Raw genomic sequence first — 16,312 nt, forward strand, 5'->3', positions numbered from 1 at the left:
TTAAGAAGGGCAGTTGTGGGTTGTCACACTTTCCTGCTTTCTTCTCACACGAACATACAAATCCCCAGCAATGGATGAACACTGGGATGCTCTGGATTAGAAAACCTTGGACACAGCATACTGTATCAGAATAGGATCTGGGAGACACAGGTGTGAATCCCCACTTTCTGCCATGGAAACTTGTTGGGTGGCCTTCTGCCAGTCACATATTCTAGTTTACACATTCACAGGGTTTCTATGATGATAAAATGGAAGAGAGGAGAATAATATAAGTTGCTTTGAAGCCCACTAGAGAGAAGGGAAGGATATAAACGAAGTAAGTAAAATGGAAAGTTCTGTAATTTATGATGTGAAATGTCCACATTGATTTCAAAGGGGAGGTGAAGAGTTGCCAGGTCCCGGAGAAATCTACAATGCAAGGGTTACATTACATGTAAACAGTCAGCCTTACCTTAATTCTGTAAAAAGCATATATTTTAAACAAAGTTGTAAGAACAGCACATATCTTAGTTTCCTAGCAGTAGAGCAGCAGCCTTAAGAGCTGGATCACCGACCATGGCAAAACAGTGCTTTGTGAACAGACACTTCCACTTCACGTCTCCACAGCAGCAACAACAAAATCTCATGTATTATTTGTTGGTTTAACATTCCTTTATGACAGGGATATTTAAAATGTATTTTGTCTAATCTCACCTTCTCTTTCTGCTCTCTCACCAATCCTAACCACAGTGCTGAAAAGCAGACCCAGCAATAGAAGCAGAAACCGTCTACTCCCTTAAATGTTCTCACCAGAGGCGAGTTTTGCCCCCTGCCCTTTTCTGTAGCCTTTGCTGCAGATCTTTGTACAGCCTACTGAACCCATGAGCACACCTAGGCTTCATTAGATTTTTATCCCACCCGTTCTCTGAAAACCCAGCATGGTGGTATGTCACACATACCCCATCCGAAGTTGGGCTGAAAGGTGACTTGCCCCAAGTCATCCTGACTTCAAGGCAGGGTGATGATTTAAAGCTGAGGCTCCTGGGTTCATTGTGTCCTTGTGTATGAATTTCCCTTAAGACCAAGATTCCTGCTGCTACAGCAAAGTTTCGGCACATGAAGAAAATGAGCACTAAAGACGACGACTGCTGCTGCAAGGTGATGTAGGTTTTATTGAGAATATACAAACTGGGCACTGAACACTGGATTGATGACAGGACCAACAGCAAAGTAAATTAAGTAAGACAATGAAAAGGCACTAATCTTAAGAAAGACACTTCATGTGTTCTAAGAATATAGTTAATACTGTTAAAATTTTGTAGCACAAGAAAACAAAACAAAACAAGCTATGATGATCCCCCAAATAAGACAAAGCATAATACATTATTGCCTGAAATTCAAATGATACCTCAATTACATACAACTGTTTGCACAGTAAAGACTGTTTTAAGTACAAGGCCACCTTTCCCTCTGTAAAAATAAAACATATTTCCTAGTTCCAGACATGCTTGCATTTAGTAACACAAAGTAGGAAAACAGGACAGTTTTAACAGCTAGGCAGAACCTTCTACTGGTCCCACAAAGGAAGCCTGCAGTCATGTGTCACTTTTTGTTGGAGATGCTGGACAACCCTACTACAAAACAGAAAGGACAGCCTACTCAGTCCCAGGATGTTAATTACACAATACAAAAAATTACTGTAGGCACATGAAATGGCACAGAGAATGCTTTCTATCCCTTTACAAAATAGGGGTTGCCCCCCCAAAACCCCAACCAAAACAGGATATTCCCTTTTACATATTCCTGCCTGATTTGTAAACAATCCTGATTTCTTTTAGCGCTTTAGCTAGTGGCACCAGTTCCCACTCCCCTCTTGCTTAGAGGCACCAACTGGTATTATAGGAGTGGCAAACTTTCCAAAGACTTTCTTTGAGAGCACGGATTTAAGCCAATTACCAATCTGAAACCAATCCTACATACACTTACTAGGGAGCAAGTCCCATTGATCTCAATGAGACCTGTTTTTGAGTAATCATGCTAAGGATTGCACTACAAGGCTTTTTACACCCATGTAATAATGCATAGACTGAAGAGCTCTCAGGATTACCCGAGACACAGCACAGGTGTACAAAAGAGCAAGGACAGCCTTAATTCCGTCCTTGGTAACCCTACAGACCAGAGCAAATGCAGCATTTATTTTTACTATTAAAACAGTGAAGAAAACAGTGATGTAAGTTTTGCCAGTGATCAACTTAGTGTGCTACACTTAAGCAGCACCGATTAGCCATGAAACAGACCATTCCCATTTAGGCTTCAGAGGGATGTGAGAGTCAACCTCTGAAAATCCTTGAGAACCCCCGACAACTGTGATCCTGGGAGTGGCTCAACACTTGCTTGCATAGATGCCTCTCTTTTTTTGCAATCCTAAAATGTGTTTAGTAGAGAATTCTGGATCAAGTATCTATATGGCAGAACGAAGGAAGCGTGTTTGGAAAGCACCAGGAGCAAGCAGGCAAGTTAAAAGCATCCACACAGTGTTCTTAAGAAGAGTCACACACATTCTTATCACCAGACAGTGTTAGGCCAGCTGTGTAGCAGGACTATCTTATGGCAGACTGATCTTTAGTGCAGCTTAAATATTCATAATGCAAAGCTCAGTAGTACTATTCTGCAGCAACAAAAGACAAATCAACAGGGACAACTGGGGATTCCACTGAATAGCTGCAGAACTTTCCATTACAGAAAGCAAGGGGTCTCTACCCCCAAGGTGGAAACACTTCCTGGAGCATTGAGGCTAGTCTAATTCACAGTATCTTTGTTTGGCAGTAAAATTGCTCTCTCCTTTTTTGCCAAGAGAGCTTTCTCTGGACAAGTAGCCATAGTTTTAAAAGTCAATGAATGAAAACACTTTTCTTGAGACTGAATACGTTCAGTCCTGAATTCTTTGCTGAAACTGCACGCCATCAGCGCCTTTCATTCTCAAATTAAGGCACTTTAACACTGAGTTGAACCTGGGGCTTCTCAAGTCCAAAATCCTTAAGATTTAAAAATGAGACTTTAGGGAGCCATTCCTCAATTGCCAATTCAACTTTCTGCATTTTCCACTCCTGGTTACACTGTTCAAAACCTAAAGCAGAGAAGCTACAGTTCAGTTAACACAGCAGGGCACAGAAGAATTAAAAATGTCTAAATGATATCTTTCAATTTACATTTGTATTCTCTATTAGTGATTATCAATGCTTGGTGAGGAGTTTTGTTTTTGTTTTTAAAGAGGCAGAAAGTGCCATTTCACCCAAGCTTGTGTGTATGGTGTGAGAACTAATGTGTTCTAAAATTTGTTTAAAAATCTAGGGACATTTGAAAGGTTATTTAAAAATTATCCTCAATAATTTTGCAAACAATCCCTAGATGCAAGTTTAAATGCTAGATTTTAGTTAGGGATGTGACAAACAGACACATCACACTTATAAATAAAAGCTTCTACTGCGATGCAATACTTTAAAATGGTTCTTTGCTGTCATCCCAAATTTGTTTCTAGGTCAATGACAAACTCACAAAGACGTGTCTTATTAACACAAACTCCGATTATACAGCCTAGAGGTTATTATTCCAAATGCACTGCTGCTTTAACAGTTTATTCTCTTTCAAATCAAGTCTTTCCTTCTCCAGAGGGAAAAATAAAATTGCATTTTTGTCACTGGTGCTCTGTGTTGGTAGAGATGCTTAGAATTCACTTCAGAGCAGAACGTTGTCTTTGGATGCCTCAGCAGCAAATGCTGATGTTTTGCCCCCCAGCTGCTCTGCTGGGGTGGCACCACTAATCTTCTGCCGCTGAAGGTCCAAAATCCTTCTAGGAGTGACTAAATTTTGAATTATGCAACTGTCCACATGAGCACCAACAAGCAACATCAGTTGTATGCATTCCAAACAAACAACAGGTCCATCATATCGTAGCAAGCTGGGAAACAGGCAACCGGCAATGCTTACCACATGCCATTAACAATTATCATTCCACTTCAAACGATGCTCATGATAGCCAGGAAAACGAAGCAGCAATGCAGAAAAGGGGCAATGCGCATCACTCATTTTCATCTGGATTCTGAGGGTCAATTATTTTGACGTGTGTGAAAGGGAAGAGACCTTTCCGACCGTTGACTTCACCTTCCCACTGACCATTTATATTCATCCTTGTGACCTTCACAATATCACCAACCTGCCAAATACAAAAAAAAAATTCAACTGAAAAAAAAAAGCTTAGGATTATTGAATTAAGAGAGAAAGGAATCTTCATTAGATTTTTACCATGGATCTGCATGTAGAAGTAAAGGCCTGAAAAAAATTAGGGAGAAAAAGCTTTCCTCGCTCTGTTCCTCCCTCCTTAGACCTGATTTTACTATTTTTTCCAGTGAAATTACAATACATTACTAAGAGTTCAGTGTTTTCAATGTTACAAAGTTTAACTTGGTATCTAAATATACTGGTAGTTCTATGTATTGCTACTGTGTGTGTTTTGGTACAATTAATGTTATTCTGTTTATTAGATAATTAATTTTCCACTTTCAACCTTTTTTCTCTACCTTCCCAGTTGAAAAAATTAAGGAACGTGCTAAGGTAGCACGTGGTGCAGCAGTTTTGCAACTGTCTCTCGTATACTTGCAATTTTTCTTATAGAAAATCGAAATAGGTATACTTTTAAATTCTGTAAATATGCCACATAGTACGATTTATATGTTAATTTTATATGCATGAAGTGGAGCCAGGGTGGATAAAAATCAATGATTTTTTTTAAAAATCATTTTTTTAATTTAAATCGTTTTTTTATTTAAATCGGATTTTTTTAAATAAAATGCTTTTTGAGGAAAATATATTACCATCCAAAGGTTATTCCATCATGAAATAAAGATTAGTTTTTAATTATGTAGAATAAGGCTGTATATGTTTAATTTTTTTGGTGAATAAATTCCATTAATCCATTCACAATGTCATGCTCTTCCAGAGGTTTTTGTAAGATTATTGGGCAGTTTCTCTGCCTACAAGATATTATCACAGGCTTGGTTTTGCAGTTCTCAAAACTGAATTTGTGTCAGCTCAGCAGAGATCACATGCCTCTTCTTCACAGCAAAAATGTTATAACATGAACAGAGTTGAGAAAAAGACCTTAATCCTATTGTTCTACAAACCTATGAAGACAGAATCAACCCCTCCAGTGCTAAGTTTCAAAAAGTTCAGTGAATAGAAACAATATTTTTCTGATTGTTTGGAGTGGAATAAATCTGCACAAGAAGAAACTAAGTGTGAGGAGGGAGGGGCAAGCAGTACAAAATGAAAGTGAAACTTTTTGAGCACAATACTGCACAAGTCTTTGGATCTTTTGTGTGTATGACCTGAGGTTTATCACATTCTTTCCTTGGAGGAAAAAACCTATAATGGCAGCAGGCCGTAAAAGAGACCCAGTTTGGGAATACTTTAATGAAGTTCCTTTACCTATCGGTAAGGCAGGCATCTACTTGCATATTAAAGTTATACCAGCAAGAATTAGTCTTTATGTAGAAAACTATGATTTAAATCAAGCCTTAATGACTAGTGATTTAAATCGCGATTTAAATCGTGATTTAAATCAGTTTGATTTAAATCAAATCCACCCTGAGTGGAGCCAACTACAAAATGTGAGGAACTGAGATTGTGCATAAATCTGATAGTAAGGCTTCAACAACATTTCAAACAGAAGCTCCATTCAACAAGACGCCTTTAAAATGAACAGAGTGTTTTAATTATTTTTTTTTGCATACACACAGTATAAGTATACACCTCAAGCTAGCTAAGAAATCCACAACTGGCAGTATCTCTTTATTCTGCAAGCACTTAACCTGGCTGTACCCTTTACGTGAGCTGGGCAAAAGCCCCACCCTAGACCTCCCATATTCTAAAAACACCGTTCCAAATGATCTATAAAGAGGATTGGAAGTGCATTATCCAACGTGCGCAGAATCACTCAAGATCAGAACTTTTACTCTAACTGGCAAACATTCTAGGTGACTTTCAATTTCCCGTACCAGTAAGCCTTTTAATTGGGGGGGGGGGTTGCTGTTTTTTAAAAAACCCTTTCCTGTAAAAATTGTCTAAGTTTGTTTCTCAAAGAAGAAATGGGGAATAAAAAGAGAAAGGAGAAATGGAACTGCATAATGATTAAGGCAAGCCTGGGTGCTTACCAGCCCTCTGGATCCTCCCATGGCTATGGCTTTTATTGCATTTGTTCAAAGTCCACTCATGTGGACTTTGGCTTACAATGGCTTCACCCACTTTTTGAAAAGCATAGTAGATGCCAAGAGAAGTACTAGCAGGTGCCATGGCTCCCACTGATGCCACATTGAGAACCTCTGGCTTAGATGGCCCTTTAAAACTACTAGAGACTAAAAAACAGTATCAGTATTCTAGAGCTCCTTGAGCTAAGTATGTTACAAAAGGGATGGATATCCTCAATTACACGACAACCATGGTACAGAGAGCAGTCAGTGAGACTTCAATCCATGCATATGACCAATGAAACCTGTTTAGAATTGGGCAGTCAGAGGGCTTCCTATTTAGAATGAACTGAAATAATTCCACAGCTATGTTATTTATGAGGACATCTGGCTATTGATGAAAGAACAAACTGGAGAAGTGCAATTTTTTTCCCTAGGAGTAAATGTGACACAGAGAACAATCAAGACTTATCTTTTGAGAATTTATCCAATGTTTCTCTTTTATTTTTGAGGTCAAATGTAGAATGGACAAAGCCTTGTTCTAAGCATTAGAACTATTCACATATATTGTGTGAAAAAGTCAGGCAGCTATTGCACTAGTTGGTGTATTAAGAAGCATGTTCTGCAGACCATCAACTTTCCCAACAATAAGCAATACCTATCTGATCCACAGAAGAGCTGCCTGAATACCAGCTTATTTTAAACCATTAGACCTGGCCTCAGTAATAAGCAACAAAATAAAGTGCAACAGACTGACTTGGATCTTTGTGTTAACAGTTGACAATGGCCACATTGGGAAAATGCCCTTAAAGACTGACCCCTGTGGAATATCTAGCAACATTTTCTTCAACCATTTCCTCTAAAAGGGCCAGAAAGGAAACAGGAAAGCTCAGAAGTCAAAGGACAACAGCCTTCACAGCAAGACCAAAACAACAGTCTTGCTGTAACAGCACCTGTCAAAAACTGCAAAGTTGTTTCTTCAGTGTGTAACACTTAGACATAGTATTCTGTTTTGGAAGAACAGCTTACCTTTAATTGGAAGAGTCTCAATGGCTTTCCAGATATTCAACTTATTAAAGTAAATTGTATCCCAAGCGAACATTTTATGAAGAGAATTGTAATGAGCTCTTTCAATGTCAAGCCAGATGAATACAATTTAAATTTGGGGTGGAGGAAGGGAAAATGGAAAATGCAACTGCAGTTTATTTGAGAAGACATCAATTGAAGAGATTGAATACCTTTGCTAGCATGTATGATATAGAGAACACAACACAGAATCCTAGTGTTCAGTCAGCTTGTCCCCACCCAAATGATAAAACTTTGGCACATTTGGGGCAATCTGCCCTTTTCATCAGGTGCCATACATGGATTTCAGAGTCCTGAAAGGAAGATTCTTGGAAAAGAGTCACTAGGTTACATGCACAGTCCACACATTGTCATTGTCCTGGATGAATGCTTAGTGCACACCATTTCCTCTGAAGCAAGGCTTGCTTGTTCACTGACAAGTCTCTTGCCCTCAGTCCCAACTTCCTGCCTGAACTGCAAAGACTAAGCTACAGCCACAAGCCCCACAGAAACAAATAGGAATAATGCAAGAAAATGGTTGTGCTCTAGCACAGTTCCCATTTATTTTAAAGGGGCTTGTGAAGGAGAAAATCACATTGGACTGTGCCCCAAACAACCAATTTGCTTTTAGAACTCCATGGAGGCATTGAAGTTCATACTTGCAGGCAGCAGCAAATATGATGAAAACACTCTTGACACAACTGAGCCCAAGGGCTGAAAAGTATTTACATACATTAGCTCTTCCAGCTACCTATTTAAATACTTTGATATTAATGGTCTATAGACAAAGGTGAAAAGGAATAAAATTGCTTACAATGGCATTAAACACAAAAATGCAAAAGGAACCACTTAAAAGGAGCTAGCCTCAACTCCCTGGAAGCTTGAGGCTTCTGATAGCACAATATGGGAGAACAGCACTGGAAGAATAACAGCTGCCTATTCAGACTATTAGAAAAATAAACCTAAAGTTACATAAATTTTGGATTCATAATTTGGAAAAAGAATGAATATTCTTTTTAAAAGGAGCCGCAGATGAGCCAAAATAGCATCAGACAAAAATGTTGCTTAGAATGACCTAGTCACAGTATCTCTGGTAATCTCCAAAATCTCCATGGGGCTGCCCTTGAAAAGTCATCCAAAACATCAACTAGTTCGTATTGTCTAGGAATAACTACTAAGATCCAGTTGCAATGACATTAGTTTCTGAGAACAATTCAAAAGTGCTACCTTTAAGCTTCAGCGTATTAACCTGTTTGGGACTAGGATACCTAAGGATAGTTCTCTCTGAAAGTAATGTATCATTCTGGACGGATTCCGTAGTAAGATCCTGCTTTATGTGCTATAAGCTTGACAGTCAGTAGCATGTAACAGAGTTTGGGGGTAGCAGCACCAATGTTATGGAACAGCTTCTCTCATCAAGTATTACTAGTGTCCTCCTTTACAGGTTTCAGGAAAGGCTGCTAAAACCAATTTGTCCTGTCAAGATTTTGGCTTAAATTATTTTGGTCAGTATTATATACTGTATGATTGTTTTTATATAATTGAGAGTTGCCTTGATGGCACTGCTCACTGAAAGGCAGAATACTAATGTTTTGACAAAACAACCAACATTACAGGTATCTGTAACTACCTGCACTGGCGTCCTCCCTAAAGAAAGCAACTGCAAGACAATCTGATATTTGACAGAATTAACCTAACTTTTTGCGCAACTGTGTCAAGAAGTGCTATATGTGGGCACATTCTGCTCTACTTGCAAGCTTAGACTTAATTGTTTTCTCTAAAATCTAATTGCTCTAAGCCCAGGAGAAATTTTGATGTCTTTCGTATAATTAAGGTGAAAGGTTTATTGCTTCATCCAAAAAAAGAAAAAAAAGCCCCGGTTAAAATTAGAAACTCACACCCACTTCCAAAAGAATGTTTTAGTTTGATAATGCCCACAACATACATGTATAGTAAAAACTGTCAGCTATGTTCTCACAGTGCTAACAAAAGAACTTCTAAAGAATTGTAGCTTAAATTGCTGCTTCTATGTTAATAAATTCCTGCAGATGGATAGTCAGTTTTCCACTATTTATTTACTTCATTTGTACCATATTTACGTTAATACAAGATTATATTTTTAAGGTTTCAGTGGCTTTTTAAGGGGAAATGATCTTAAATTTGGATACAAATACAAATACCAGGCCCCTGCAGAAAGAGGCAAGAAGGCATGCAGCTTAGTGATACACGCTGAAAGTACTGCTGGTACACTCTTTTCCTTAAAAGTTTTTTGGCCAAGCATGTAGCTGCCCCATTGGAATCATTTTTAAAAACATACAAGAAACTTTTGAAGAAATCTAACCAAGTCATCTGTCCAACTAATGACTTATTTATAGCCTCAAACATGCGGCCTCAATGTGAGCTTCTTAACTGAATTCCCACTCCACTTTAACCATCAAAACCAACCACAATACAGGCATAACAGAGCTGTCACTGTTCAGCCCAACACAGATGGATGAGATAGCCATATGAACACGGCTGGTTAAGACTGATATAAGATATCCAGCCCAAAACACCTCTTCAACAAATATATATTTAATAGGAATCTGCTTAGAGAAAACATTGCCTTTTGATGGCTGTTGGAACTGGTTGTGTATGGCATGGTATGTTATTTAGACTCTGTTTACACAATGCTATTTTTATTTCACTTGGCCTCTGGTTCCCCCATTCTATTTAATTCCTTAGCTTGTGAGACACATGGTGACAGAAGTATTTTCATTTGAAAAAAATGCTGAAAACCTCTGAATTCACAGAATATAAATCTAATATGTGAACAAAGTAAGAGTAAGGTCAGGCCCACCAAAATCAAAGACTAAATACAGAAATAGCTAAAGAAGTGACAAATTAATTGCTGCCATTAAATGTTGTACTAAGCAGCCTCAATAAAAAGCCAGCTGAAAAACTTACCTCTAATGCCAAGGCGGTTTTGTCATAAGCACATGGAACTCTCTTTTGAATCGCTTTGGCATAGACTGGTCCATTTTGTGTTGATGGAAGCGGATTGATCACTGCCCCAGGAGCACTAGATACATTGGGAAGAGGATTTGTGGTCTGAGGCTGAGCATAAGCATGGGCAGGTTCAGGAATCCCATAGCTGTTGGAATTCCTGTTCCCATGCTTCCCATGTGGAGACGATCTCACAAGCTTCTCAACATAAGGAACAGGAATCATCCCAACACGGCCATCTTTGTTTCTGGCACTCCACCACTGTTCTTCAGGCTTGTCTACAATGACCAGTATCTCTCCCTTTTTAAATGGCAAATCCTCTGCATCATTTCCAGGGAAGTCATAAAGAGTCCGAACGTATTCCACATTCTCTTCTGCAGCAGGCACAGTAGGGGCTGATCCAGATCCCATTAGTGGAGCTGGATACCTGAAGAGGACATGAGTATTAGCAGAAGGCATTTAATCTTTCAAATGATGTTTGAAATATGTTTGGGAAATTTCTTGTTGTCATCTCCTCCTCTTGCATGTAAGTCAATTTAGTTGTTGCCAATAATGTAAGATTTGCATATTCTATTAGGAATCAAATTTAATATGAAATCCTTAAGAACACCACAGTACCCAGAAAACAAAAGGATTTTGGAGAGAGACGATTACTTGAAATATAAACATTTTAGAATTCAGAGTAGTCCTCCTTATCTGTCTTACGTTTTGTCAGTTTGCACCAAATACAAAGTTCTGTGTTGCCTCTTGAAATCTAGGGAATACTTTCGATACAACAGGCACAAAGTGAAGTTGAGTAGCATTATGATTCACAGCAACGATTATGGAGCTGAAGGACCAGTTCAGAGTGGATTTTAGTTCACACGGATGATCTTCCACTCTTATTTTATATCCTCTAGTTTTATTTTATTTCTTCCAGCTATCTGAGCTTCACAATGCTTTCAGTTCTATTAGGAATATTTATGACTCCACCAACCAAATAGCAGGGATGTTAATGTACCAGCAGGCCTCGTACCTACCACCCATGCTTTTGGAAAGTCTGGAGTACTTGTTACTCAGAAATGTTCCACTTTGGTCAATCGGTTTCACTTCCAAAGAACTGTACACAGGATCACACACGCAAGCATTCCCAGAACATACTGCAGCTGATCTAAAAGTAACTTCAGCAAAAAAAAAAAAAACCCTCCAAAAGTAGACTCAAGCATGAAGCTGCTGAATTAAAAATGATTTGTTTTGACATCTCCACAGGACTTAGCAAGGACCTGAAATTCATCAGTCATTAAAGGTGTTAACCCACTTAGCAAACCCAGACAAATTATATTATCACCAATTACAGTTACTGCAACAGCCACTGTGCCTACTACTGATTACACTAGAATTTTACAGAATTCTATGTGCACTGTACTCCCTGCACTTTATGCCCCTTGACCCTGCTGTTTACAAGTTTTTTTTCCTTTACTGCCTCATTTTTATGTCTGTCACCTAAGCACCCACCACCTGCATCTGATGAAACAGGCTGTAGTGCATGAAAGCTTATGTTAGGACAAATATTTGCTAGTCTTTAAGGTGCCACAAGAGTCCTCTTTAATAGCCTTTCAAGTAAGCAATCTTGCCAAGTCCCTTGCATTGAGTAGAGAGCTAAGTAACATACAACCCTGTACCTGCTACTTTTCTTGCATGTCTTGTTTGCCTTCCTGCCCATAACTATTATAACTGAAAGACATGTATGAGGTAGCACCTGTGATTAGACAGGTTCTACTATCTTAAGTCACGTGTTCCCAATTACAGCTAAAAATAATGTTATAGTAAGACATTTTAGAGGAATAAAACACATTGAGAGGCATGGGAGACAAGGTCCCTGAGAACAAGATGAAAGTATGCTCCAAACAATTTATAAGGCTAGTGTTCAGCAAAGACACATTGGAGAACCTGTACGTTGATTAACTAGCACACAAGATAGAACAGCATGCAAGGACCATATCAGATAACTGGGAAAAGGGTACATAAGGCTCCAAATTTCAGAAAGACAGGCATAAGATAGCACATACTTAAGAATGCTTTTCATAATGGTGCATGCAGAAAAATAAGGTCGTATCGAGACATTAATGCTATCCACATAGTGCAAAGAAACAGAAGCCTTAAAGATGGTTTCCTGCGTAAGCAAGTTTGAAGTTTATAAAATAGAAGAAAAATATGGAAGTATATGCATTTCCAGGCACAGAAACAAAGAAATTTATTTACTGTGCTTGCTAGCTTCCACAGCAATAATATCAACTATAAACACCAGGGCCTTTCAGGTGACCACACAGTGCCATATGTACACCCATGGATACATTTTCACAGAGAGAGAGATGTGCAGAATTGTATTTGTTTTTTGTTTGGAAAGGGAAAAACTCTAACCCATGAACACTGACAAGGATTGTCAGCCTCAAACTATTTATTGTCTGGAGACTAAAAATACCTACATCCCTGTATACTCAGCAGGGAGACTGAATGATGGCGAGTATCCCAAGCAATAACTATGAGAACTCACACATCACATTATATCTGCCTCTTACAATACACAAAGGTGAGAAAAGTTATAATCTATTAGCTCCATTTAAATGCTGAAATTCTTCAATGACAGGGTGGTGAAGGTTTGGGTGTTCTTTAAATAGCAGGACAACACTTTCCCCCCAACCCTACCCTTCTACACTGCTGTAGCACACTGGTTAAGTGGCTAAGTTATGAATCAGCACTCAGATAGTTCAAATCTTGCTACTGCCATGAGCTCAACAGGTGGCCTTAGGTAAGCCACTCCTCAGTCCCAACTGTATTGTGAGGATAATGATAACACTGTACACAGTTCAGAGTGGGGCATTAAGCTGTTTAGAAGAGCTGTATATAAGCGCACATTATTATTGCATTTAACAGCAGCTTATTATATAGAATTATATAATAAGAACGTGCCCTTCTTCCTTTTCAGCATACGGTTAGGGAGCGATTCTGCCTTGCTATCCTAGAGCGCTAACCCGTCTTAAGACCGCAGAGAGAGACAGTTTGGGGTCGAGGGGGATTCCCCTCTTAGTTCCCAGGGTGATCAGGAAGGCAGGCTCCAGGCCGAGGCCTCTACCTGCTCGGACCCCTGAGGGAAGCGAGGATAGCACCTAGCCTTTCGCTGTCACCAGAGCAGGGAGCAGGCCGGCCAGAGGAGGAAGCGGGGAAGGAGCAGCCCTCCGAGGGGAAGCGGAAACGCCTGGCGCCCGGCGGCCATGGCAGCGGAGCCGCGAGCCTGACCTGGGCGCGGGCTCGATGAGGGTGGTGGTGTCCAGGTAGTGGATCTTGTAGAACTCGAGGAGGGCAGGCAGGTGCTCGAACTCCTGGTCGCCGATCTTGAAGCGCCGCCCGGGCAGCGAGTTGATGATGTAGTGCGAGACGCGGGAGTTCTCCGAGACCGACAGGACATAGTCGCCGGGACAGGTGGACGAGTCGCGCACCAGGAAGGTACCGTGGCGCTGGCCCTGAAGCCGCGATTGCGCCTCGGCCCTCGACAGCGGGCCCGCGTACCAGGCCGAGCGGTCCGACGCGTCAAAGCGGGCGGCCGACGACATGGCGGGCGGGCCTCACGAAGGGCGGCGGGCGGGCCTGGGCGCGTCCCCTCAGCGGCGGTGCATCTCCTCACGCTTCCTCCTTCAGGCAACGGCTGCAGGCTGGACCCGGCCCAGTTCGAGGAGCGCCGCCGCCCCAGCTCCGGGCTCCGCTTGCCAAACCTCAGCGCCAAAATGGCGGCGTAAGCTTGAAGGGAGGGGGGAAGGGACAGCCAGAGCCACGCCCCCCGCGCAGGCGCACAGCGAAAGCGACGCATCCCGCCGCCCGCCAAGCCTAGGAAGTAGATGTGGGCGGGACTCGGCTGCAGGAACCATAAAGCTGGAAGTGGTAGAACGGCTCGCACTTGACCAGTTTCCTCTTCGCGCGACTTAAAGATTGGCGTAGGCGGTCTCCGCCTGAAGTAACCGGTCTCTTTGAAAGGAGGCGCGGCCTAGACATCCCAGGAGTGAGCGCAAGACCCGCCTTCCCGCCCTGTGAATTAAACGGGGCGGCGCTCTGCTTATCCGCGCCTCGATGGCCTTAGACGAGCACGGAGGAGGGTCGCCCATTGGTAGCTTTATCTGTACCCTCCCCTCAGAGTTTTGTCGCGGCTGAATAGCTTCAAAAGTGCCCTCAGCCGAGGACTGGCTACTCCGTTAGCAGCCTTGCCTCGAGAGAGAAGGTGACTGACGGGCGAAGGTGGTAGGCAGAAGACGTACGGGAAGCAACAACCCGGGTAGAAGAAAGGCCCGTGAGGGACTCCGCTGTTCAGCCGCCCTCTGCAGGCCAGTAGCTAGGGTTGCCAGGTCCAGATTGGGAAATTCCTGGAGATTTGGGGGGGTGGAGCCTGGAAAGGATGGGGTTTGGAGAGAAGGGACCTCAGTGGGGTATAATGCCATAGAGGTCCACCCTTCAAAACAGCCATTTTCTCCAGGGGAACACATCTTTGACCCCTGGAGATCAGTTGTAATTCCTGGAGATCTCCAACCACCCCCTGGAGGCTGGCAACCGTAAGAACCTGGAGATCCCCCTAGAGAAAATGGTTGCTCTGGGTGTGTGTTGGGGGGAGTGGACGCCAGCATTCTACCCACCTGAGGCCCCTCTTATTCCCAGGATTTAACCCCAAATCACCAGAAATTTCCCAACTCGAAGTTGGCAACCATAGAAGACCCCCCCCCCCCGGTTGAAGGATGCTTAGGATCAGCTGCTTGGTCCTCCCAGACAGGGAGCTTAATGGAGCGCTGGGCTTTGCATCATGAAAGTGTGAGGTGGGCGTTGCGGCGCAAACGGCATCGCGGCTCATTCGCTGTCGAACTGCACGGACGGCACACAGACGGATCTTTGTTGCACTAACATCACAGATTTTCTCAAAAGAAAAAACTGGGAGGTAATGTGCGAGTCCCGACACCGACTACCAAACTGAGCGGGGCAACAGAGATTCTGGAGCTGTGGTTAGTTCCTTGACGAGTCGCAGGTAGTCCCGAAGCTTGTTTAGGCTGCACCTGAAACTATATTCCACTGTGCCCTGATACCAGAGGGTGAGCAGCAGCAAAGGGGTTAGAACCCTCCCTGATTGTGAAAGATGCAAAGACCACCGTGCTTGCTTAGAAGCTGTGGTATCCTGCTCACATACCTTCCATGGGGTTCCTTCCTAAATTAAGTGCAAAGGGGCATAAAGAGGTGTCTCGCATGTAGAACAACAGCTTATTTACTCATAAGTAAGCCATATTGATCAGAAAGGTACTTGTGTGAAAGCCTAATAGTATTATGGTTGTTGTGGGTTTTCCGGGCTGTATTGCCGTGGTCTTGGCATTGTAGTTCCTGACGTTTCGCCAGCAGCTGTGGCTGGCATCTTCAGAGGTGTAGCACCAAAAGACAGAGATCTCTCAGTGACACTGAGAGATCTCTGTCTTTTGGTGCTACACCTCTGAAGATGCCAGCCAGCCACAGCTGCTGGCGAAACGTCAGGAACTACAATGCCAAGACCACGGCAATACAGCCCGGAAAACCCACAACAACCATCGTTCTCCGGCCGTGAAAGCCTTCAACAATACACCTAATAGTATTGTTTGTATACTCTGTGCAGGGAATAGTTGGTATCAATCTCTAAATTGCTGCTTGGGGTAGCAACTAAATTACAAATAAGTTATAATTTAGAGATGTGAGTGATTGCATAGCTGTATTGGTGTAGAGACCAGCCAATATCATAAGATTCCCCCCCCCCCCCCCAGTTATTAGCAGTAGGACAGTGATCTCACACTCATTTCTGTGATCTGGTAATGGAAGTGGTAGCTGGTATGCACAGATGCAGAGCAGAAAAATTTCTAGCAGTTTATTTTTCCATGGAAAACGTTCAGTTTCTGGAGTCTTTTTCCCCATGAAATTTGTAACATTGAATTGACACCACTACAACATTAAGCAAGCTTGGTTGTTTCACAGTTGTAACTGTGAGAGAATACATGTATGTTTTAAAA

General features: G+C 41.9%; 1 protein-coding gene across 1 annotated transcript; it reads right to left on the reverse strand.

Moving 5' to 3' along the window:
* Positions 1 to 1,125: 1,125 nt before the first annotated feature.
* Positions 1,126 to 14,040, reverse strand: CRKL (CRK like proto-oncogene, adaptor protein). Its single transcript, XM_054996441.1, has 3 exons — positions 13,548 to 14,040; positions 10,233 to 10,698; positions 1,126 to 4,192 (listed from the first exon to the last, which is right to left on the reverse strand). Exons 1-3 carry the CDS (start codon positions 13,859 to 13,861, stop codon positions 4,058 to 4,060), a joined length of 915 nt encoding a protein of 304 aa, XP_054852416.1. The 5' UTR covers positions 13,862 to 14,040; the 3' UTR covers positions 1,126 to 4,057.
* Positions 14,041 to 16,312: the final 2,272 nt, after the last annotated feature.

Source organism: Eublepharis macularius, chromosome 13, assembly GCF_028583425.1.
Source record: "Eublepharis macularius isolate TG4126 chromosome 13, MPM_Emac_v1.0, whole genome shotgun sequence".
Taxonomy (NCBI): Eukaryota; Metazoa; Chordata; class Lepidosauria; order Squamata; family Eublepharidae; genus Eublepharis; species Eublepharis macularius.

What these genes read in the sequence shown, in the direction of transcription:
- CRKL (XM_054996441.1), bottom strand. Translation starts at nt 13,861, where the DNA reads ATGTCGTCGGCCGCCCGCTTTGACGCGTCGGACCGCTCGGCCTGGTAC. An exon ending in CTCATCGAGCCCGCGCCCAG is followed by an intron (nt 10,699 to 13,547) that starts GTCAGGCTCGCG and finishes TGTCCTCTTCAG; the next exon opens with GTATCCAGCTCCACTAATGG. An exon ending in AAACCGCCTTGGCATTAGAG is followed by an intron (nt 4,193 to 10,232) that starts GTAAGTTTTTCA and finishes TGTATTTGGCAG; the next exon opens with GTTGGTGATATTGTGAAGGT.